The sequence below is a fragment of the Hermetia illucens genome, chromosome 5 (assembly GCF_905115235.1).
Source record: "Hermetia illucens chromosome 5, iHerIll2.2.curated.20191125, whole genome shotgun sequence".
In the NCBI taxonomy this organism is placed as follows: domain Eukaryota; kingdom Metazoa; phylum Arthropoda; class Insecta; order Diptera; family Stratiomyidae; genus Hermetia; species Hermetia illucens.
The window spans coordinates 21,631,455-21,658,071 of record NC_051853.1 but is presented as its reverse complement, the minus strand read 5'-3'; the positions used below and the strand labels follow the sequence as shown (position 1 = coordinate 21,658,071).

At 41.5% G+C, this 26,617-nt stretch overlaps 1 protein-coding gene across 4 annotated transcripts; it reads left to right on the top strand.

Annotated features, from left to right (window-relative positions):
- Window positions 1–1,101: 1,101 nt before the first annotated feature.
- Window positions 1,102–26,617, top strand: LOC119656973 (ras-related protein rab7). 4 transcript variants are annotated; one of them, XM_038063703.1, is made up of 5 exons: window positions 1,102–1,280; window positions 19,258–19,476; window positions 25,125–25,343; window positions 25,405–25,542; window positions 25,633–26,617. In XM_038063703.1, the coding sequence occupies exons 2-5, from the start codon at window positions 19,297–19,299 to the stop codon at window positions 25,720–25,722; spliced, it is 627 nt and encodes a 208-aa protein (XP_037919631.1). In that variant the 5' UTR covers window positions 1,102–1,280; window positions 19,258–19,296; the 3' UTR covers window positions 25,723–26,617. The 4 variants fall into 4 exon arrangements, with proteins under 4 accessions (XP_037919631.1, XP_037919633.1, XP_037919634.1 ...); XM_038063705.1 differs by lacking the exon at window positions 1,102–1,280 and adding an exon at window positions 1,377–1,625; XM_038063706.1 differs by lacking the exon at window positions 1,102–1,280 and adding an exon at window positions 1,678–1,812.

The window sequence follows — 26,617 nt, the reverse complement described above, 5'->3', positions numbered from 1 at the left end:
GGAAGAACGGGTGGAGAACGACCAATGCAGAATATGTGGTTCGGCGTTAGATACGTTGGACCATCTCATTTCTGGCTGTACTGTTATGGTGCAATACATCACCAAGCATAATGGTGTATGTAAGGCTGATCACGGGAACATGTCCGGTTTGCCGATATGAGCCGCAAGCAGTGCTTGATAGTTCTGCTTCTAGCATGTGTTGGGACCGGCAAGTTCTGGCTGATCGCCATACTCTACATAACAAGCCTGACGTACTGTTAGTTGACAAGACGGGTCGCTCCTCGTATATAATTGTTGTTGCCATCCCTCATAACAGCAACATCTAACGGAAATACGTGGAGAAAAAGGTGAACTATGAGCCACTGGCTCAGGAAATCAAAGAAATTTGGCGTCTCGAGCGGGTGGTTGTAGTTCCCATAATGTTATCAACTACAAGTATTGTACCTGAATCTCTCACGGTTTCCCTTGATGTCCCGGGACTTTCGCACAGTCTGGTTTAAACCATGCAGAAGTACACCATTCTGCATACGTGCTCGATGTTGCGGGGAGTTCTCGACTGATTCTCCCATTGACCTACCACCCGCAACTACCGCCAGCGCCACTTTAGTTTTTAAGTAGGTAGAATCGTCCGAGCCTAAATCCTTGGCACTTAGTGCTAGTATTAGGTAAAATCCGGCATCTGCTGAGATTGTGATAACTCGGAAATAATAGATTTACATTTGTCTTCGTTTAATTTGGTAGCAAAATGTAAAATGTATTAGTAAATTTATTTCTTAAAACCGAAGTTCCAAACATCCCCCAAAAATTTGTCTCCATATTCATTTGAAGCAATAGATGGCTCTGTAACACAAAATATTAATTGAATACCACTCTTCAAAATATTTTGCAATCGAATTGAAATTTAAATGGTAAACGTCTCCAATTTTCGCATTTCAGAATATCTAACCTTTATTTCTATCTTAAAGAATGAGTTTTGTTTCTATTTGTTTTATTCAAATTACACCGCCTTAAATCGAGTTTCGCAGCAATTTTCACCGAAACTGTACAATCAACCACTGAACAAGACGCGTGTTTGCTCTCTCCCGTCTCCCAATATCCATCTGACTGTCAGCCATCTTATGCTTTGTGTCATAACTTTTTTTGTACGACTCGGACGTCGACGATTGAATCAATCAACGAAGTGAAAAGTGGATTGAAAAAGTGTCTGTTCCGTGATCATCAAGCTGCTCGTGTTTCTCCAGTTAAAGTGGAAATCCTCAACGACCAGTGCGTGACAAAATGTTAGTATAACTTTCGTGAAATTGACTCAAACTTATTGGGGAACGGTTTGGGGCTGCTAATTGGATTCCAGCCAGTCTGGTCGATTACATGAAGACGAAACGTCAAATTCTTTGTTCGTCTCGTCGCGCAAGTTTCCAACTTTTCGTGACGTTTTTTTCCCTCTCGAACTGAACGTTTCGAACGCAGAAATCTTTCTTCGGCGGTGGCTATTGCGTTTTATGGCTGCTGACGGAATTACGTCAGCGATTGTAACTAGTTTCTGACGGACTTTGTTGACTACCTAATGAGTCTTTGTTTTGGAATTTCGAACGGAATTTAATCTCGGGCTGGCTGTGTGTAAACAGGCAAGTCACAAATTTCTACGACGGAGTATAAACGTGAGAGATATCGGGTCCGCTGCCTGGAGTTCAAGTGTGCCCGAGGAGAACAATAAGGTGGAAATATCCCCGGAAAGTGACTGGTGGCTAGTCAGCTGCTCGGAGTTGGTGTCGTCGTCAACTCACCGCCACCATCGCTACGCCCCATCGGCTGGTGGGTTGTTTTGTTCTGCTCGCTTAGTAATTGGCTCAAAGAGTGCCCGCATCGCACCAAAGTTGAGAGATAACTCTGCGAAACTCCCCTCAAATTGTGTTTACAAAAGGTACATGCGGGAAAATTGTTGTCGAATGACTACTTGAGTTTCAGCCGTGGAAAATGTGTCATTGCAACCAAAGATTGTCTGATACTCAATCTCTGAAAATACCCCTGGGTTATCTGACAGAAACTGCCTGTCCCAGTTGCGCATTAAAAACCACACGAGCTGTGTAATCAGCTGTTCAGCAACTCAATGTTTTCTAAGTTTCCTCTCCTCCCACCGCCGCACCAGATTTCTTTGATTAGCGCAGCCTTCACCCACTCATCAATCCAACCGCGACTGTGCTCTCTAATCAGTCTGAGACTTGCTAAACTGTTTGTGCATTGAATTTGTTTTTGTCGTCTCCTGGTAACCACGAAGCAATTGACTCAGACAGTGGTCGCAGTGGATGATTCGTTTTCTCCGCAATCTTATCGCAGCGTAAACGTAAGCGAACATCATTCAATTAAGCCAAATTTGAATTTCTGTTTCACTGACTCCATTCAACTACTTGCCAAGTCGAATGTGAACTCAGCAAGCAAATCATTGGATGCCGTGGAAAATCGACAAGAAACAGTTCCGCATACTCATCTCGAATCGACTCATGTACTGCTGACTGGTCAGTTTCAGCGTTCTGACCTTTGAATCACAGCGTTGGGTTTTCTGAATATCGGTTCTGAACCACTGATCGTAATCGCGTGTGCGATTCTAAACGCGGAACTTTGCTTTTTGATAAGATGTCGACGAGCTAAGTTTGGTCTTTAGTGTTGAATGTAAGCATCTTGCTAGGAAGCTAAGGGAACTTCTCCTTTGTCGCCTTGGAAACTGATATCTTTTATTTGATTAGAGTAGCTTTAGCACTTCCTTCCGTCCATTGCGTAGTAATTAAATAAAATATGTGTCGAAAGTCTCTTCTGACTGTATCTTGGCAGTATCAATTTTTTGCACAATCACTTTCTCCAAGCACTTGTTCCAAGAGTTGGTCACCAAAGGTGGACGTTTATATCAGAATTTGTGAAACGGAAAACATAATGGACTCTGTGAAATCAATAATCTGGAGAAGCTTAGCAGTTGATTACTCTGACTGTTTATAATGAAGCTTTGGACGTATTATAAAGCCAACCTATCAACAACGTCATATAATAAACCATTGAAGGAAATTCCAGCGATAGTACTGCCAACAAGCTATAACCAAATGCATATATACAAACATAGCGGTCGTTTATAAAGTCGCAAGTATCAAACAAAAGGCATTGTTACCTCAGTCGCCGCGCGTCGTGTTTGACTAGACACGGCGGTCACCAAGCACTTCGTTAAAAAATGTCTTTCAAAAATGAACGTAATAGTTCCATTCCCTAGCGGAGTCAGCTCATCCATGTTGAATTCGCCATTTTTCTCGAGCATAGGTTTGGTCCAGGTATAGTCGAATGGCTGTCAGATCACCATCTAACGTATGAAGCCGACGTTCTTCCGGATGACTCTTTGATAGTTTCCCACCAACTTTGATGCTTAAGCCAAACTTAGCTGACGACTTCTCGTTAGCACGAATTACATAACACATCGTTCAATAAGTCCCGGGACTAACTATGAAAACAACATTTTATCGGCAAAATTCTTTATTATTCATCAACATAATCTCCTTCAAGGGTTATACAATCATTCCAACACTTCTCTAACTTTCCAATGCCATGTTTGTAGAACGATTTGTCTTTTGACTCAAAATGAGCCTCAGTAGCAGCGATCACCTCCTCATTTGAGCCAAATCTTTTTCCCTGGAGCATCTTTTTGAGATCCGCAAAGAGCCAGCAGTCGCTGGGGGCCAGATCCGGCGAGTACGGAGGATGAGGAAGCAGTTGGAAGCCCAATTCGTTGAATTTGGTCATCGTTTTGATTGACTTGTGGCACGGTGCGTTGTCTTGATGAAAGATGACTTTCTTCTTCTTCATGTGTGGGCGTTTTTTTCGCTATTTCGGCCTTCAAACGATCCAATAACACCATGTAGTAGTCGCTATTGATGGTTTTTCCTTTTTCGAGGTAGTCAATGAAAATTATACCATTCGCATCCCAGAATACGGACGCCATCACTTTGCTGGCCGACTGTTGTGCTTTTGGACGCTTCGGGCGGCTTTTACCGGTCGTACGCCATTCAGCTGACCGCCGACTTGACTCCGGAGTGAAATGGTGAATCCATGTTTCGTCCACTGTCACATATCGACGTAAAAAATCCTGTTTATTGCGAGTAAACAGCGCCAAACAGCTCTCCGAATCATTGATACGTTGTTGCTTTTGTTCCATTGTGAGCAAACGCGGCAGCCATTTGGAAAAACCTTTTTCATAGCCAATTTTTGGTGCAAAATAGTAAATGCACTACCAGTTGATATGTTCACCATCTTAACTATCTCGCGCACTTTTATTTTGCGGTCACCCATCACGATTTTCAATACTTGCTTGGTGTTTTCGGGAGTTACTCCCTCATTTGGCTGACCCGAATGTTCCGCATCATTTGTATCAGCACGACCGCATTTCACGTCGAAAACCACCGACAAATGGTTGTTTCCGACGGAGTAGAGTCCGGATAACGTTTTTCAAGCCATTGCTGAGCTTGAACAGTGTTTTTTACCCATTAGAAAACAATGTTTTATCAACACACGAAACTCGTTTTGGTCCATTTTTTCACGATTGCAAAGGTAGCGTCAGTTTAACCACTATAGCTTTCTTGGTTATGTTTCGAATTACATCAATTTTTGACACATCTTATCTGAAGGCTGGTACTTCTGAACCTTGGTATGTAAATGGCATTATTAGCGCCATTTCTACGCTAGTCCCGGGACTTATTGAACGATGTGTTAAACATACAATCAAACAGGCCTCTCTCGCACTTTTTTCATGATGCAATCTCATATCAACAGCGGGTGTTCTCGTTTCGAATGGGTTCATAATGTGTTGCTCTACTGATCCAACATCTTCGTCTTCATTAGTGGGAGCGGTCAATCATTGTCTCTAATAATCGGCTCAGCCAACACTCAGAACTATACTGCGGCCTGCGGTAGATTTTAAATTTACAACATTCAAACGAACGCCACTTAACCCACATCACATTGATGTGTGAAGCAATTTCATATCAGAGTTTACCGTTGGCTGAAAGCAGTATGAATGCCTATTCGCTTAAACACTCCCCAACTTTCCTCTTCGTACCCTCTTGGTCCTCAACCCTTATGACTGCTGATCTCCTTTCAAGATCTGAGTGTAATCTTCTATGACAAACTTTGTTTCAATTTCCACTTTGTTAACATCAATTGCGCTTCCAAAATGTATGGTTTTATCCTACGTTCGTCCTCCGACTACCTCAGTCCAGCTCTCTCTAACAGTTTTTAATAATCTAGTTAGTTCAGTTTAGTGAGGGGAGCTCCAAGTACTATCATTGTACTATTTCCGGAGATCGCCTATTCAACGGCCTTACGCCTATGGCGCAAGCTCTTCGTTGAAGAAAACCTTACCAAGGTCTGAAGAGGCTGGCAACTGCATACGAATTGCAGAACCGTCTTTTCCTCCACCTCACATTGGGTGTATATGGCCAGCACTTCCGATTTTTTCCATGTGCGAGGGTGCAGTCCTTATCCCTAGAAGGAGTTTTCTCTTAAGCTGCTCCGTACCGTAACCGGATAGATTGTTATCGTCATACAAAACCCATCCCTCGGATTCGATGGCCTTGGCTGCGAATAAAAAGTTGCTGGCCGAGCCCCCTTTACAGTCATTTGGGCCGATGATTTGGGATCGTGAGAAGACCGCTACCGCTTTAGTTTGCCCTTAGTCGTAGATGCTCCGGACGATCCTTTCCCCCCTTCAACATGTTTTGGCCCGGAGGCTGTTTGCTACCCAAAGGCAGATGCTTACCCGTAGTAAAGACTATAGCCTCAGCAGGTGGTGTCGACTGAAGCCCGGGATTGCTGACAGAAGAGGACTTCGATCTCGGCAGAGCCCCTTTTTGCCGAGACAAGGTTAGTTGAAACTGGGGGTCGCCTGGTATCCAGAGTTCACCGCTCACGACCACCAGAGTTGGACAAAATCATAATTACGTGATTATGATTGCGAATTTTATGATTACGTGATTGTAATCATAATCATGACATCATAGTCAAGTAATCATAATCCTGCATTTTCAGATGCGATTGCCTTATTTCGTTGTTTAATAAAGTGTATATTTCAGCTTTCAGCTAAAATGAGTTTGAAGAAATTATATTAAGGATGCTTTTCAATGCCTGGTGATTTTGATGGCTTCTTTCAGTGATGTGAAGTAGAAAAAATTTGCCGTCAGTCATAAGGGATAGATAGAGGGAATCGAATATGGAATCACACAATTGGTGTTCAATTTCTGGATAGGTACTGATCAAGTTTTGGTCTTTTTACAGGTCGCGGGAGGTGGGCAGTGTTCTTGCAACTTACAATTCTATTTGCAATATCGAATTTGAGTTTAGTTGAAGAGGGGAAGGTATTTATTGTGGGACGGGGACACCTTTACTACTACTACAGATGAAAAATTTACACTTTAGGAGTTGATTTAGAGCATTATTCCGGAGGTTGCTTTGGGTATGTGATTTAAATCTTTATGATGATCTAATTTGATACATTTGCGGCAAACGCCCGCCCGGAACGGCACAGCCCGGCAAAATATTACGTGGTGTTTTGGCAGAATACGCGTATAAAAACACTATTAGAAAAATGTTTGTGTCTGTTCCAGATAAATGTCTGTATCAAATAAACATTCATTCGTTTCAGGCAAACCTCTGTAGCAGACAAGCATCAGTGCTTGCCTCAGACAAATGTCTGTGTCTGCCTCAAACATCAGACAGACATACGAGTGTGTCAGATAAATCAATGTATGTGTGCGAATTTCGTAGATATGTTTGTATGTATGTATATGCCGCAAATTGAGAGTCATCGTCCTCATCCCCATTTCGGGTTATCTATATGCGCACCGTGAGGGGTTGTTTGCACTTTGTACTTTGTGGACATATACTTATCTATGAGCGTGATCACAGCAAGTCGAATTTGTATTATAAATGGGAAAGTGCTTAAATATATTTTTGTGTTGCAACCACAGTCGCAAATGTCGAATCCTGTTGTCATGATCATCAAAGATGCCCATCAAATTCTCACTCACAATCTAAACAAACCTTAAATTCTCACTCGCTACCTATACAACCTGTGTGCGACGACCGTCGATAGGGCGCATCAACGCACACACGTACCGGTTTCCCTTATCTCAAGCGTAAGTGAAAGGCAGAACTGATCGTGGATGGCGCGCTTCAAGTATGACACGCTACGACAGATTTTTTGGCGCAATATTGGCAACGACACTTTTGAAAGTTTCCTATATTTTTTGCCAACTGAAATTTCAAAATATAAATTAATTCTTCATTTCTGACTAACATTGAGTTTTCAATTATTACACACAACCAAATTTTGCACAAGATTATCACACGGTCCGTACATAGGAGCATATAAATTGATCATTACCAGACCACTGACAGAATACACATATATTTATGTGTCTGAATTGAGACTATTGCAGCTGGAAAAAAAATAAAAGTATACCAGCAAAGAGCCCGTTTCAGCAAAAAAATCATTCTTTCTAATAAATTCAAAATCGTTTCACTATGTTAGTCATCAAAGAGAGACGAACAGAAACTCAGTTGTTTCCAAAACGGATTTATCAGGTTGTCCACAAAGTTTTCGCACAAATATTAATGTGACAATTAAAAAGCAATTAGCAGACAAACCAAAACAGCAGGTACAACATGTGATATCCCAATGGAAAGGTCAGAGTCCTAACTATAAAATGCATGGTAAATTATCCTTGAAGGATCAGTGTTGTGAAGGATATTCAAGGATAAACATGGAATTCGACAAAGTACATTTTCGTCATTGCATTTTGTACGAGTTTCAAATGGGGACGAAGGTGCCGAAGGCGATTGAAAATTTGTCGAAGGTATTCGGTGAAGGAAAGGTAAAGCGCAGGACAGTTTACGATTGGTTCGAAAAATTCTACAGCGGAGACCTGACACTTGAAGATGAACCTCGCTCAGGAAGACCCTATACGATTGACGACGATATCCTGCGCAACAAACTGGAAGCGAATCCTTTTCTTTCGACACGTGTGCTTGCAGAGGATCTCGGTGTATCAAAATCAGGAGTAGCAGTAGCCATTACGCGTCTTGGATATGTTTTGAAGAGCACAAAGTGGGTACCGCACGAACTGACTGAGCGAAATCTGGCCGATAGAGTGAGAATTTGCTCCGCTAACCTTTTACGGAACGAAAACGACCCTTTTTTGAATCGATTGGTAACTGGCGATGAGAAATGGATTGTGTACGAAAACGTAGCGAAGAAACGAGCCTACACTCATCGAGATCAACCGGGTCCATCGGTAGCAAAGCCGTCTATTCATCAGCAGAAGCGAATGCTCAGTATATGGTGGGACGTTCGTGGCCCCATACACTACGAGCTTTTGGGACCAAACGAGACCATTACCGCCGATAAGTACTGCGAGCAGCTCGACAGATTAAACACCCAGCTACGTTCGAAACGACCAGCATTGGTCAACAGGCGAAATATTGTCTTTCATCATGATAACGCCCGGCCGCATACATCTTTAACTACTCAGCGAAAATTGAGTGAGCTTGGCTGGGAAGTTTTGAGTCATCCTGCGTATAGTCCCGACCTTGCTCCTTCTGATTACCATTTGTTCAGGTCCCTCCAACATTTTCTGGATGGTAAAAAAATGACTTCTGAAGCTGACCTCCAAAGTGCACTTCGCACGTACTTTGAGGGGAAGGGGGAAGAGTTTTATAGAGGGGGGATTTTGAAGTTGCCCGATAGATGGAGGGAAGTCGTATCTAATGGAGGCAATTATATATTAGATTAAATAATTAAAGGTTTTTATAAACTTATCTGCTGAATTCTGTCTTTGATTTGTGCGAAAACTTTGTGGACAACCTGATATCTTATGTCAATACGACACCTTTAAAGCAGTTCCATTTTCAGTTTGCATAACTCTAGAACGCATGCGCACCTAGATTCAGTCAAGAACCAAACCAATTGTTACTTACTCTGTCCATTGTATCTAATCCATTAACTTAATACCAGTTAAAATATTTGTAAACCAGTTAGCAACTGCAGAAATCACAAACAGCATCAATCTTATTGGTAACTGCGATGATTTCGTATGATGCCATGATTATGATTACGGTGATTACGATTTCATGATTACATAATTGCAATCGTAATCATGGCCTGTGATTACGATTACAATCGTGGAATCACAAAATCACGCTCATTTTTTAATATAATTGCAATCAATAATCATGATTATGGTCTTGCCCAACTCTGATGACCACATCTTAACCGCTGTGACCATTCAGCCCTCGGCATGGTAGTCGCACTTTGGCTTGGGGTTTTAATTATCACTTAGCTTTGGGTGTCACCTTTGGTTTCCCGCTAGATCCTTCTCACTGAGCTCTCCACGACAAGGTAGGTAGTTGTCAAGGGAGTCTTAACAGCCTTATTAGCAATATCCTTGAATATTGAAAAATCTGTTTCCCCTACGGCAACTGTTAGTGTCACGTTCTTAACGCTGTACAACGCAAATTTCCTCTTTTTCCCCGTGTAGACTCGTTCCCGGCTTCGCACCATCAATTTTCCTTCTTTACAAAAACGCCACATCTTCCTTGATATGTGTACCCTTTTCAAATTCTGTAATTGCCTAATGGACTAATCTGCCAACTCCAATACCATATTCCCCATTGCCTCCCGTGATACACTTTGTGCGGACATTTTGAAGTCTCCTTCGCGAAGCATAATATCTACTTTCACTTCCCAATTCCAAAATTATGCCGGTCCTATAACACGCTACAGCTAGAATCCTTTGGGTCTGTCTCCTTCCTTAGTTTTAGGCATAGGTTAAACCATTTTCCTTTGTATTGTCATTAAATAAATAAATCTTTGGACTAGCGCTGGAGATCAGCTCGTTGTGAGGCACTAGGAAAATATCATCTGCATAGAGCATGTGTAGGATACTGGACACTGGATGCATGGCAGTGTGTATTACAGGAACAAAGAGTAGTCACGAAAGGACGCTTCCTTGATGAGCACCTGCACAGCACAAAACGGTTTTGATATATTTGCCACACTTCGAACTGCGGATTCGGGTAGATCAATTTAATCTAGCGCATCAGTCGCGCAAAGTGCACCAAATGAGTTTATGCAGCACATGGCCAAAATGTCTTCCCTAGGACAAGAAATGCAATGCAGAGAGGGCGATGCATCTGACGGAGTTGTTATAAGTAACAGCGCAGCATGTATTCCGTCAGTAGCTCTGCAGTTCTTGGCAATTTCGGCCTGAATTGGTTATTTAAACAATGTGGCGAATGCTGCTATCAAGAATACGTTAAAAAATCTCGAAAATGGTAACCGGATCAAGCGGCAGTTTGAACATTCTGCTTGACTGCCTTTCTTTCTTGCCAATCAAGTTGTGTTCTACCCTTCTCAATAACCCGATTGAAGAACCCACGAATCCGAGTCCCGGTTGCTTTCCCCAATTTCGTTCGCTTGATTGCCTTTTCAACTACGTAGCACTGATAGATGGGATTGCTCTAAATGTCGCTTGCGGAAGGGGCGGATGAACAAATTCTTCGTGTTCGATATTCCGTGTGCATTATATCAACATTTGACAAGACGATGCAGATTTGCTACGCAGTTTCGAGTGTCGAGTTTACCGTCAAGATCTTTGTAATGGATCGCTCCGATAACAGCGATCACTTTCCCGTTGGCATTCTTATCAATTGTCAATTAGTCAGCGTTTTATCGACGAGAAATTGATGACAAGGACGTTTATTCTGACGAAATTTCAATTGGACATTGTCATTGTGGATGGCAGATTACGGGTTTTTGTGTCGAGCAGTTATCATAAGACGTCTTTCTCGGTATCAGGTCGATCTGCCTGTGGTTCGTATGTGGGGAAGAAATAAATCATGCAGTCAACTGAGATTAAAGTGAGAGAGTAATAGCGTCACAGAGATGACAATGCTGACAACGACATTGAGTAGGTCGGCTAACAAAGTAGAGAAGTTTTGGCCATTTTTTACCGCATTTAGGTTCTATGTCCCAACTTCTGATATCACACCATCGAGTTTCCCGTAGAGCCCAGATAACGATGCACATCTTTCCGATGGTTCTTACAAGTTTCTTCGTCTTACCAGAAATGTTATCGATATTTAATGCCCAGCACGAATTTATATAGTTAGGGCTAATTTGTTTACTCGTTTCTTGACAGGATTCAAGGCGCGTCCTGCCGCGTCGAGTGAATGTCACACCCTGCTACTTTTACAAGGCTTGTTAAATTTCTTGATTCTTTTTCTAGCAGCATTCAATGCTCAGGCCTGTCATCAAGGAAGATCGGGTGGGATTTAGCATAGTCGAATAACTACAATTACACTTACCTAATTTGACTATGGATAGTACGAAGTACATTGCCTCAAATCTTCCTTCTATCTGGGGTTAGGACCAGCATATGATATAAACAAGTCAATTTCATACGCGAAGAAGTGCACCTAAAACAAATACAAAATAGGACTGGAGACAATTATCTTTTCATATGTGGGACTTTAGAGTTTCGCTCGTATGTGCGGCAGTTACCGTGCTAAGGGAAAAAGAACAATCTCTCCACAACTCTGGTTTAACATGTGAAAGGTCATTTGTAAAGGAAATCCATCACTTATTAGTATAATGAAACGTTCACAGTGGTATCTTGACAAACAAATTCTTTTTCAACATTTCGGGATTGCTTAAACCTCACCAAAAAGAACCTCCGAAACATAGTGGGAATTCTCACTGGTCATTGTCGGCTGAAGGTCTAGGGATATCTACGGACACTGCCTGCAGGTTTTGTGAGGACGAAACCTCTATACACGTCCTGGGACAGTGTCCGGCACTTGTGCAAAGTAGGTCGAGACATCTGGGAGAACACTTAATACCAGATGCAAAGCTGAAAGATCTGGAAGTAGGGAACATACTAAAGTTCCTAACGGTTACAGGCCTGCTTGAGATACTATGATCAATAGGTACACTATAACCAGAAAGAGGGGCACAATAGTTCTTCAAGGACCCTTCCCTTAACAGAATAATAATAATAATAACATTTCGGGAGCCATCGGAAACAATATCGGTAAATTTAAGATGATAGCTGGCTCTCCAATGAAGTTGAAATTATAAAGCTAAAGCTTTTCAGCTTTCGATGGCTAAGACACGTTCAACAGGATTGACTTGAAACGTCTAGTCAAATGTTGGATTGTGAACCTTCCTGAATATTTTGCGTTTGGGTTTGTCAAATGACGAGTGTTCCATTCCTGTTAAGGGAATATGTCCATCTTTTGGTGTTACTTTATGTTGAAAGGCGTTGATGAGGGCTATAACAGTGGACTAAAACTTACTGATGCCAAATATGAGAATGCAGCTGCTCAAGTGCGTACTCCATTTACCTCCTCTATACAAGGCTACTTTTTACCGATATCACAGAGAGTCCATAACTGGTTGGTAGTCCGGATACAAAATCATTTTTTCTGCGAATTTAATGACTAAACGGTGAAAAATTGTAGGTCTTAGTCATTTGTCTTGCTGGAATGTATTTTGCAGTGCCTTTTAATGTAATTTTAATGTAAAGGTGATTATGTAGTCGACTTTATTCTAGTTAATGGAAATACGAACCTCAGCAGGTTATAGGTTGGGAGATAATCGGAAAAAAGCGTTGAAACGGATTACCCATAAGTTTCATTAAATGAGACCGGGGAACTGGTGCCTGTACCGGAAATACGAGGGTGGGTTTCTACGTTCACTGCAGACATCTGACAAATTCAGTTGTTCAACATCTTCATTGGAATACTATAAGGCGTAGTGAGCATTAAAAAATAATCGAGCACAAAAAACTGGTGGCCAATCAAGAAGGGTGTTTGTAACCGATTGGGCAGCTGGGGGTTTGTACTGGGTGAAGATTTAAACATCAACATTCTCGGCTTGAACGATTGTAACTTGTGCTTGGATTACGTTGTCTTGAATATCAGACGATAGCTCAATCCTCCAGTATCATTGGAAATTCGTAGCTACCATGAAATTTGAGAAACAGGTTGATGTTGAGTTTTGTCTTCTCTATGGCTTCAATCGAAATTCGACCTTCGTTCCACAAAGACTGTTATTTTGATGATTTTGCATTAAAACATTGCAATTGGGTTGACAGATAGTATTGATTTGGCGACAGGAAGTTCTGATCTGAAATTGTGCTGCGTAGGAAGCCTGTGTTGGGGGTGTTAGGTATTTTTAGTTGAGGTAGATGTCTGTTACATGAATTCCATTGTCTATGCTAAAGCTGAGCAGTTTCTAGGATGGCATCACTCACTGAAACCATCATATCTCAATAAGATAGCGTTTCAATGCAAATTTTGCTGTCAAAAATGAGTTTAATGACTGTAAGGAGAATTGCCGGAAGTACCGCCAAAATAGGTATGCTGGTCCCAATTCACATGATAAATGTAGTACATAGAAAGTGCACAGATATTTTTCCTCTTTAAACAGACTGCTTTTAAGAGCGACTAGAATCCCATCGAAAACATTCCTACAATAACACAAGCTACCTCCCGTGGGGAAGTCCTAACAGCGCTGCATTCCATTATCGCCACTAGGTTAACCTTCTTTCGATTACTTTCACGTGGTAGTGGGCCTTTCCAGTCGAGCGAATTGCTCCGAGCATAAGCAACCTGTGGCTTGATATCTAGTCTCCAAATTTGGTGGAAAGGTGGGAATTGTAAACGCTCACGCATACAGTAAGTTACATCCTGTTACATCGAATTTAAGGGGAGGTTCCCATGCATGCAAAACGGAGGTGTACATATTTTTCCACCAAATATAGTCATGTGGGGTATCAAATGAAAGGGTCTCGATTAGTACTTTCCGAAGCTGGTCTTAGTTTTGACATTTGTTAGAAAGGCGGGGAATTCGGGGGTCGAAAGTGATCATTTATTTAACGGGGCCATTCTCAGAAACTGCCCAACTGAAACATAAAGAGGCTGCCACTGTATGGTGGCTAGTCTCTGAAATATCTTCCATGCCGATATCCCTTCAGATAAAGTTAATAATAGTATATTAATACAATTTTCAGTAATTGGCTGCAGAACTCCTTTTAAGTGCATCCTAGCACCAAGAAATTTTGCAGCAAGGCTATAATATAGAGCTTGATCCTACCAAGTTTAGTGGAAATCGCACTATTACTAACAAAGTTATAATAGCTCCAATTTGTCACTTCTTTGGAAATTCAAAGTTTTGAATGTCAATATCACCCGAAAGTGGATATTCTCATATAATATATTGCCTATATTACGTGTTACCTACTAATGTACTAATGGGACAAATTCACACTCAAATGTTTTTATAAAGGAAATACACAAAAACTTTCATACCTGGAGCGTCCAGTTCCCGGTTTCCCGATTTGTTTTATTAGGGTTGCTAATCAAGACCGCCTCACGTACTTTCTCGAAAGTGGCTGAACCCATTGACACGAAATTTGGTGAATGTGAAGAATATGATAAGCCCCACCTATACAGCTACTGGCACGATTTTGTGTAGAGTTAAGGGACCGCCCTCTTAAATGCTATGATATAGAATGTTTCAATTAGCAATTTATGAAACACGTTTTAATTTGAATTGAAACCCATTCGCGTGAAAGTGGAGTAGTTATGCATTTCATTAATTCTGATTTGCAACTTTTTTTATTGTCAATTTTACAATACTTGCAATTTAAACTCCAGCTCTAAAACACGGGAACTCAAATAATTGCCAAAGCAGATGGACATTCATTTTTACAACCACTCCCATTTTATTGCTGAAAATATGTTTATTGAAATGATTTACCTTTTATAATTCATTTGGAAAAAAAGATCCGCCATAACATGCGTGTGGTAGCTGCAACTTATGTGTCTGGAATGCTGTTGATTTGAGAATTTTAATTCTATTCTGTCTATTTTTAAACGCACAAATTCTCGCATTTTTCAAACAAGATTGTGACCACATTTAGATTCAATCTTTATCTCATACAACAGATGATTTTATTTTAGGCATCCGTAAACATGTTGGTTCATGCTGATATGGTTTACTTTGCTTCCGGCATGATTTTCATTCTTTCATTCACGATTATATTGATAAGTTGCGAACTATTTGGCAAATTCATTATTTATGATTAGCAAAATTTGTCTTGATGTACTGTCAGACACTGATAATGATGAATTCATTTATTTTGGACTGTTAATAACAAATGAAAGCAGCCATCGACTCGTCAATTTCAAAGGTTTTACATTTATTTCGTGTATGTGACATTTTATGTCAATGAGTTGGGGATAAGATGATTTTTCTTTGATTCTAATGTGTAAAATCTACGCAATGTTGGCAATTAAAAAAAACTCATCTTCCATCAGAGTGACATATGTCATTGTAACTGCTTCTAAGTGTCGAATAAAAAAAGGCCCATTCCTTAGCGCCGACATCATTAACGCTGAAACCATCTTTTCCTCGTGGGTCTTCTTTCCTAGACGGCTTTATAATCTCGGCCAATGTCTCACAACAACAAATCGCGCATTCACTCTAATGTTGAGCGAGATACATACATCCGGAAAATCAACTTTGCCTTCGAAACTACAATTGACAAACACGCTCCAGAAATACAGGTGCCTTTCCCCCTCAAACCTCCTCTTAGTCCACGATAGAAACAGATTACTGCAGCATAGGAAACGATTATTCCACCGGTTACGGAACAGATGCAACGCTGACTACCGCCTCCTCTCCGAGATCATCAAAGACCTGTCCAGCAAAATCAGTGGTGCTCTTCGATCCGAACTGAATGCATCTTACATGAAACTCCTCAAATTCTTCAAACCTGGCCCATAAGTTTTCTCACTAATTAATAGATTAGCTGGAAGAAAAAAAATCTTTTCTTAACGTCAACTACAACTCGATGAAAATAGCTAACCTCCAGTGTCACTCCCCTGAGGAAAAAATATCCGCTTGCGTAGACTGCTTCAGCCACTTATACAGGGTCTTACCTTTGCCCCTTTTCCCCCTGCTGCCCGACAAATATAGTCAGAATAGTCCCGGTCACCTCCTTTACTTCCCTAGAAGTCGAACTTGAACCCGGCCCAACAATAAAAAATCTTCGGGCCTCAACGGCATCTCTAACTTTGTACTACCAATGTATGCGCCTACCATCATTGAACGTAAGAGGACGAAATAGCTTCCACATCATAACGGAGTGACCCAACTAGTTTTTCAAATCACCATCCAGAATATCAAGCCACCGTTGCTTCGGCCGGCCTTTTGGTCATTTCCCATCGACTTTGATGGTCGGACTAATCTTGGCAAGTGAATTCTCGTTAGCGCAAATTGCGTGAAAATCAATCGAAGATGCCTATCTCGCAATTTTTCACCGATTGGCGCAACACCTTATCGATCGCGCCCCTGGTCCGACGCAACATCTTAGTCTCCATTACCGCAAAACGCTGTTCATTGTCTTTTATAGTCAGCCTTCAATCAGAACCATAGAGGGCGAGAGGTGACACTGCGGTAAATTTTCCACTTGAGACGTTCGTTGGTACGTCAATTACAAAGCGGTTTTTATATACCTACCAAACTTTGCACTTTACTTTTCCGATCGTGGTAGAGCAATTCAACTCAGTGCACGGGTTCTTCTGGCACTAAATGTTTTCGTAGAGCATACCAGATGATTTCGTGTAGCAGTCAAACGCTTTCTCTCATCAATCAATCAAAAATGCAATGTAAAAAGGAGAACGCTTCTCACGGTGTTTCTCCATAAGTAACCGCGCAGCGTGTATTGCGTCAAAAGTTCCGCAGTTCTTGACAAACCCGGCTTTACTCATCTTTGTATAAACGATGTCGCCAATACTGTTGTCGAAAAAGTGTCCAAATTTCCTCATCCGAATCGGAAAGTAATTTCAACATTTTGCTGGACTACCTTTATTTTTCCATATGGGAACGGTGGTGCTTTCTTGCCAGTCAGATGGTGTTCTACTTTCCTCAATAACAAGATTGAAGGACTCACTGAGCCACAGTGTTGGGTCTCCTCTGTTTTCCAGAGCTCAGAGGCGGTATCGTCAAGTCCTATTGCTTTCGGTAAGCAAATTACCGTTCTTGTCATTAACGCAAAGGAAGTGTCCTGTGTGCATTGGTGTCGGCTTTTGACAAGCTGATACAGATCTATCTCACCGTCCCGAGTGTCCAATTTATCGTAAAGAGCTTTATAATGAACCGCTCGGGTAACAACGATCGCTTTCTTTGCTTCCCGTTTGATGTTCTTGTAGATTGGCAATTGGCAAACGTTTTATAGTGGAGAAACTTATGGTAGAACCGTCTCTTTTCAGGGACCCTAATTTCCAAGGCCAAGTATCTCGGTTGATGAACTACTTGCCTTACTTGGTAACCTCGAGGCATAGGCCGATTTGTCAATCATGTCTTTAACTTGGTTCCACAATTCTTCCACATTCGTAATGGTTGTAAATTGCGTAAAAGAGATGATTTCTTCTCACAAAATCGCAACCATTTAATACGCGGCAAGTCTGTGCATTCCTCACGCAGTTTTATCGGTGGCTTGATTCACAAGGCAGCGAACGGCTGTGCAGTCAGTGACGGTGATAAAGTGTCGGCGTCTTATGAGGATATAGTCGATTTGTGTTTTACTGTTCCTACTATAAAACGTAGGAAGGTTAGACAAATGTTTGGTGAACAATGTATTGACAAGTAGTTGCGTGCTCCAAACCCTTTTCCACAATGGCACCTGTCGATGCATCCACAACACCATTAAGGTGTATAGTCATCAGCAGCTTCATTAGCCAAACATCAAATCGTTCGACTTCTTTAATGCCATCACGAAAACCCTCTGAGTGGGTGGTCTACCAAAATAGAAAAAAGTTCAGAGCCTTTTTTACCGCGTTCGCGTTTTATGTCGCAGTTTTTGGCACGACACCAACGAGTTTCTTGTAAAGACAAATATCATTCCGAAGGGCTCTTGCGAGTTCATTTGTCTTTCCAGTGAGGGTACCATTATTTAACGTGTAGACACGTATTTGTTTTGCTCGGGCTGATATACTTGCTTCCTGACGTTTCTCGACAGGATCGGGACCCGGCCTGCCGCGACGCCCTAACATTTCTCCGTGGCTTTGAATATCTCAGCACGATCAGTTTTGTTTTAACGACATTTAATACCTTTTCTTGGTCGGGCTGTTGTGGAAACTGTCACCAAGAGAGATCAGATTGGATTTAGCATAGTGAAGTAACTCCAACTATATCTTATTCATCTCTTTCTCTGATCTTAACATCTCCTTTATCTGGGCTTGAGACCAGCATGCCTACATAAATAATATGGCGGATTTCGTCTAGACCCGAATTTTCCTCATCAGTAAACTTTGATAGTTCATGCAATAAGCCAGCAGGTTAGCACTATGGAGCAACGTAACCCAATTCAACAAAGGGTACCCCCATCCATCAATAGATTGATTGATGCATTATTAGCTATCATTATGGTTATACAAAGTGCAAAAATTGACATGAAAACATTTCATTGTCGGCCACTTTATAATAAAGGAAATGCGTGCCATACTCCAACAGATTAAACAATATTATTTGTGGTTTGACAAACCTGACCCCCTTTTTAATATATGTATGTCAAGTCCAATAAATCGAATTTTAGTAAACAATCCCACGATTTAGAACTAAGTGGCACGCTTTGCATTAGAACTTGTTCATATAGAATTTTCCCAACTAGAAATAGTTTTACGAGTCGACCATATTTGAAGCAGCACAAATGACTCATTATTCTCGTTCCTCTTAATATTCAAATAACTTTCTAAACAAATGAGACCGCAATTGTTTACTGAATCCATTATTCCATAAACTGAAGCGTGTGTAAATATTACAAACTGAAAAGTTAATGTTGATAACGTAATGCACTATCTTCTCAAACATGACGTCAGATTTGAATGGCGCATACTTATATGTGTTCAAACAATAATGGCAGAACTGAGATCTTATTAAAAGCATTTTGAGGGCAATTTTTAATTGTTATAGATAGCTTACTGCTATAGGTACTTCGTATTATTCATTTCTCTGAATATTTCTTGGTAAGTCTTATTATCAATAATCGCATGGCTTCGGGACATTGTTTGGGGTAGTTTAAGGTATTTACGGAATCGACGCCTATATTTCTGATTCAACACATTTACAGAGATTGTTAACCAAAGCCTTTCTTTCCTCCATAGATTTATACAATTTTTCACTGAGTTCATTAAGTTGACGAGATGGCAAGCAGGAAAAAATCGCTTCTCAAAGTCATTATTTTGGGGGACAGTAGCGTCGGAAAGACGTCGTTAATGAATCAATATGTGAACAAACGTTTTTCGAATCAATACAAAGCAACTATTGGAGCAGATTTCCTTACAAAAGAGGTTGTGGTGGATGACAGAGTCGTCACAATGCAGGTTAGTAATATTTACAAATAGGAATTACAAAATATTGGTTTGGGGAAAAAGTAATGTCGTATTTGTGATCGAATTTTAACGCTTTATTTAACATACTTAGAATTATCTGATTTAAGTCAAATATGCGCCGTTTTGTTCGCAAACTTGTTGCCATTTAGAAGGCAACTTCATTATACCCCTCTCATAAAACGCCCCCTCCTATGCATGGACCGGAAGAGATGGTAATCATTTGGTGCCAGGTGCGGACTATACGGTTGGTGCGATAGGTCATCCCATCCGAGCTCCCGTAGCTTCTGGCGGGTCATCAAAGATGCGTGAGGCCGAGCGTTGTCCTGGTGGAACAGAACACCATTCCTAATGGTCGCTTCTGGTCAATCACCTGCTTCAAACGGTTGAGTTGCTCACAGTAGAGGACCGAATTGAGGGTCTGGCCATAGTTGAGCAGCTCATAGTGGATGACTACGTTCCAATCCCACCCAACACACAGCAAAACCTTCCTGGCCGTCAATCCGGGCTTGGCGATGGTTTGGGCCGCACTTCGACCATGATCTTTTTCGCTTGAGATTTTCGTACGTAATCCAGTTTTCATCACCAGTCACTATCCACTTCAAAAATGGGTCAAATTCGTTCCGTTGCGGCAGTGCATCGCAGGCGTTGATTCGGTCCAAGAGATTTTTTTGCGTCAACTCGTGTGGCACCCAAACATCCAATTTTTTTTTCGGAATCCAATCTTCTGCAAATGGTTCCAAACGGTTTTATGGTCCTTACCCAGTTTCTGGCCAATCGAGCGAATGCTCACATGCCGGTCTACTTGGATGATTTCAACGATTTTATCGGTTTCTACGGCGATTGGCCTACCAGTACGGGGTGTATCTTCGACATCCACTACACCAGAACGAAATCGATCGAACCAACGCTGTGCTGTGCGAATCGTTACAGTATCGGACCCATAAACTTCGTTGCATTTTTACCTCTCAGGTAGTAATATGACGAATTTCTTCCTTGGTGGACTCCATCTTTGACGCGCTATAACTTGAGACTAAAACGTACGATCATAAAACTGTCAAAGAGACACCTGCAGCCCAGATTGTCGTCTTTAAATCGCCGTATAGTATGACCGGATGCGATAAGTACAACACAAGATTGTAGCGACATGGTAATGACATGACAGCACCAACTTGGCAACGCCTTTCAACAGCTGATATGCTCAACAAAGTAACGTCACTATATGGATCGGCAAGGATATAAATTCGACGCCATCCTTTCTCTCTTTCTCTCGACCTTCTCGGTGTTTGTTGAATAAATGGGTAGAACCTTAAAAACATACTTTTTCATGTTCCTACATTGGTGACCCCGACGACTAGAGTTAAAATAAAAAGTGCAGTGATCTTAAATTTCTATACGTTTAATCGACACCAAGCGCGAGTTTCAAAAAGCTAATCGACCAGCAGGCGTATTCGTGGAAGCGGCACGCATACAAAAATTTCCGTCATTTTATCGACCCGACCCGGCATTTTGGTTTGAGCAGGTAGAGGTTGCGTTCCACACTAATCACATCACGTCGGACGAAACAAGATTTAAGTACGTGATACAATTTGCCGAGCCGGAAATCCTTCCGCATGTGATTTCGATAGCACGCAATCCTCCGGCAACAAATAGGTACGAAGCCGTGAAGGAGAGGATATTGGCAGCATTTGCAGAGTCCGCCGAATCCAAGCTGCGACGACTTTTCCAAGGGAAGAATTTGGAAGGAAAGAGACCATCGCATTACCTGCAGGACTTGCGAAACACTGGCGGAGAGCAGGTAACTGACGCAATGCTAAGATCGTTGCAACTTGAGCAATTGCCCGAAAATATTCGAATGGTGTTAGCGATTTCTAACGAAGCAGTCGTCGATAAATTGGCGAAAATGACGGATTTAATGATCGAGATGCAACAACTGCCTTGCATTTCCACCGTTCAGAAGGCATCCACGGAAAATGATGTCTTGGAGCAAATATTGAGCCGAATTGACCGACTGGAAATCACGACACACAACCGGTCCCGATCCAAACAACGGAGCACCAGAAGGCAAAGATCAGGTTCATGGAATCGAGGGTTTCGCTTCTTTCATCAACGGTTTGGGAAACAAGCGCGTAATTGCCGACCGCCATGTAAGTGGCAAAATAATTCCACGACTTCGGAAAACTAAATTCGTCGTCCCGAATTTCGGCGGTCGAGGACGACCCCTCTCACAGTAAACCCAGCCGATTATTAGTACTCGATCGGAAAAGCGGCATGCATTTACTGGTGGATACCGGTGCTGATATTTCAGTTTTGCCTAAAGACAAAAATCAGCACACGCCAATGCAATTTCAGCTTTATGCCGCCAACAATACGCCGATCAAAACATATGGACATCGCATCATAACGCTCGACCTCGGCTTACGACGACCGTTTACCTGGAGGTTCGTTTTAGCGGATGTTCGACAACCAATAATCGGTGTCGTTTTGCTGCACCATTATGGCTTATTAGTGGACCTACGCAGGAGGAAGATAATCGACGAAAAGACCAACTTATCCTGCATCGCCAAGCTCACCGGCACCATAACTTGTAGTATGACAACACTGAAGTCTAGCGAAAGTTATCATGACATTCTGAGAGATTTTGTCGACATCACAATTCCATCTGACCGAGCGAAAGTGATGGCTCATGATATCTACCACCATATCCTGACTAAAGGACCGCCTGTTTTTGACCGACCCAGACGATTAACGCCCGAAAAACTGCGCGAAGCAAAGGCGGAATTTGACTACATGCTACAACAGGGAGTTTGCCAACCATCGAGTAGCCCATGGGCGAGCCCGTTACACTTGGTACGGAAGAAAAACGGACAATGGAGACCATGTGGAGATTATCGGCGTTTGAACGCTATCACTGTCCCAGATAAGTACCCCATCGCTCACATTAGTGACTTTGCGCACAAACTGAGTGGATGCAAGGTATTTTCCACGATTGATCTGACGAGAGCATACCACCAGATTCCTGTAGCACCCGAGAACATTCCCAAAACAGCTGTCATTACTCCTTTTGGGCTTTTTGAGTTCCGAGTAATGACGTTCGGTCTACGTAATGCCGCACAAACTTTCCAGCGGTACATTGATCATGCACTCCGCGGATTGGACTTTTGCTATGCATACATCGATGACATTCTTATCGCTTCTAAATCGAACGAGGAGCTTCGGAAGCACTTATTGACGATATTTAATCGACTCCGTGAATACGGATTATCCATCAATGTCGATAAATGCAGCTTTGGAACATCTTCTGCCGAATATTTAGGATATCTGGTGAGCGAAAATGGCATCAAGCCCCTTCCAGGACGAGTGGAAACCATTTTGAATTTCGGAAAACCGTCAACAATTGCCGATTTGGGACGATTTCTAGGAGCTGTCAATTTCTATAGAAAATCGTTGTAGAATGCAACCGAAATTCAAGCACCTCTCCACGAGTATCTCATTGGTGCAAGGAAACGGGATAAACGCAAAATCGAATGGAATCCACGAGCAGATGTCTCATTTGAAAAGTGCAAACAGCAAATTGCCAACGCTGCGTTACTACGACATCCCATTGAGAATGCACCATTGGCCATCAAATCAGACGCATCGGACACGGCTATGGGAGCAGTTCTCGAACAGTGGAACAACGATGTTTGGGAACCGCTCGGGTTCTTTTCGAAGAAGTTCTCCGATACACAACGTAGGTACAGCACTTACGATCGAGAACTCCAAGCAATCTACAGTGCAGTCAAGTTTTTTCGCTACATGGTCGAAGGTCGTCCGTTATTAATCAAAACCGATCATAAGCCGATAACGTTTGCCTTCCAACAGAAAGCCGATAAAGCTAGTCCACGGCAATTAAGGCAACTGGACTATATCGACCAATTCTTGACCAATATCATATACGTCACTGGCGAGGAAAACGTTACAGCAGACGTCTTGTCCCGAATTAGTGCTGTTACATTGCCGGTTGCCATAACGTCCGAAGAATTACCTACAGCGCAACGAAACGATGAGGAACTCCAACATCTACTGCGTTCTGAAACGACCTTGGATTTGAAAAAGTTGCGAGTTGACGACAAGGATACAATGTTGTACTGCGACGTGTCAACTTCCCAAATACGGCCGTATATCCCAATACTTCTCAGGAGGAGAATATTTGAGATTACTCACCGACTATCTCATCCAAGCGGACGCGTCACGAAGAAGCTGATTTGCCGAAAATATGTCAGGCCTAGTATGTCCAAGGACATTCTCGAGTGGGCACGAACATGTCTAGCGTATCAACGAAGTAAGATTGGACGACATGCAAAACCATCGCATGGCCAAATCGATATGCCGGACACGAGATTCAGTCACGTACATATCGATATTGTCGGACCGCTAACGCAATCACAAGGTCACTCGTATGTATTGACTATGATCGATAGATTTACGAGATGGCCTGAAGCGGTTCCGATACGATCAATTACGGCAGATGTTATCGCAGACGCATTCTACACCAACTGGATTTCACGATTTGGAGCAAGGATCCCAGTTCGAATCCTTGATCTTCCAGTCGCTGACACACTTAGTGGGTTGCAAAAAGATTCAAACCACTGCATACCATCCTGCTTCTAACGGATTGATTGAGCGATGGCACCGATCGATGAAAGCAGCTATTATGTGCCACAACAACCGTGAATGGGTCGAAGTTTTGCCAACGGTTTTGCTCGGTCTTCGTACAAGCGTTAAGGAGGATATTGGCGCAACAGCTGCTGAGCTAGTCTATGGGACAACGATTCGCATTCCTGGAGAGTTCTTTCTTGACGAGGAAATGCCTCCCGATCCGAAATTTTTCGTTGAGAAATTTCGTCACCATATGACGCAAGTTCGTGCAACGCCAATCTCTCGACATGATAGAAGGAAGGTGTTCGTCCACAAGGATCTTTCTACATGCTCACACGTGTTCGTGCGGATTGATCGAGTGAAGAAGCCGCTAGAGCATCCGTACGAAGGACCATATAAGGTGTTAGAAAGAATTCCGACAACGTTTTTAAAATGGAAATTCAGGGCAAAGCAACAAATATCAGCGTCGAGCGACTAAAACCTGCCTATTTCGAAGTAACATCTGATCCAACGGAAGCAGCCCAACAACCAATAAGTTTGGCTCCCAAAACGTATGTAGGACCAAGAGCGAAACCAGCGAGTGAGAGGCGAGTAATATTCGATACGTAGTTTTCCAGCCGTTAACCGTCAAAACTACTCAGGAGGGAGCAGTGTAGCGACATGGTAATGACATGACAGCACCAACATGGCAACGCCTTTCAACAGCTGATATGCTCAACAGAGTAACGTCACTATATGGATCGGCAAGGATATAAATTCGACGCCATCCGACTCTTTTAAACACTCTTTCTCTCGACCTTCTCGGTGTTTGTTGAATAAATGGGTAGAACCTTAAAAACATACTTTTTCATGTTCCTACAAGATATGTTTAAGTGTCGCCATCTATTGAAAAAATACGACATTACTTTTTCTTCAAAATACGACATTACTTTTTCTTCAACCTAATATGATAGGCCCTCCCTTTCTCGCAAATTAAATGAATATCTCCAATCCAAATGTAGATTTGGGATACAGCTGGGCAGGAACGTTTCCAGTCCCTTGGAGTTGCATTCTATCGTGGCGCCGATTGCTGTGTTCTAGTGTTCGATGTAACAGCGCCAAACACATTCAAAAATTTAGATTCATGGCGTGATGAATTTTTAATACAAGCAAGCCCTAGAGATCCTGAACATTTCCCATTCGTTGTCCTCGGTAATAAAGTTGATCTAGAAAATCGAGCGGTAAGTACCGAGAATGCCTTGGAGCGATAATGGAACTTGAATACAATTGAATGTTTCATAGGTATCTCAAAAGCGGGCGCAACAATGGTGCCAATTGAAGAACGATATCCCCTACTTCGAAACATCGGCAAAAGAAGGCATCAACGTCGAATATGCGTTCCAAACAATTGCAAAGAACGCATTAGCTCAAGAGGCTGAGGTAATATTCTGTTTTTAGTCTTTGAAATAATTAATATTATCATCGTCAACTTGGGATTGGATTCATGACCATTTTGTGTTCTTTTCTCAGGTTGAACTTTACAATGAATTCCCCGATCAAATCCGACTCAACGCTGATAGGAACAATCGACCAAGGAATGCCGACAACTGTCAATGCTAATGAACTCAATATTTACTAACTAAATGATTTAAATTAAAATATTTAAAAACTGAGAAAAAAAACCAACAATAAAAACATAAAAAATCAACAAAATAAAAGTTAATAAAACAATTTAAATAAGCAACAGAGAATTATAATTATTCATATTATTAAATTAAAATTTATTAAGATGAAAGAGAATTGATTGTATAAGTTAAATAATTTTTCCGAAAAAAGAATATAATTATGAAACTTTTATGTATGATCTAATGAACATGTTTGTGTTGTGTATTGTTTTACACTAATCACCCACTTGTGTTTATTACTGAAATGATCAACAATATATTTTCTATTTCACTTGAAATGAGCATAACTGAATAGACCCAATAAAATAACTCCCACGGAATATTTGCAAAACCATTCAAGAAAAAAAATATCTATTTTTACAAAATTTTTAATCACTCTTAGTAAGTATTCCCCCCGAAGATTATCTCAAACACTCGAAATGGCAAAATACTACAAAAATGGTGTATTTTATTGCTGAGTTTGAATTGTCAGTTTTGTTCGACGGCAATCATTTTCTTCCGTTCAATTAGTAAGATATTCTCTTGAATTAGATTAGAACAAAATAATACTAGCTTATACCATAAAATCAATGCAGTAACATAAAATTATTACGGTGGAAATAGCATGAGGAATGCTAGACAAAAGTACTTGATAGTGGCAGTGTAGAATATCAGAAAATAATTTCTTGGTCCATGAAAATGTTGTTGTAAATTAGTTTTTTTCCCCGCTTATTTACTGATGTTTTTAAAAATAGTGATATTCTTTATATATGCATTACATTTTCGGCTGTATATATTTTATAAAACAAACGAGGTAATTGAAATATCAAATAAAAAGTATGAAAATATTA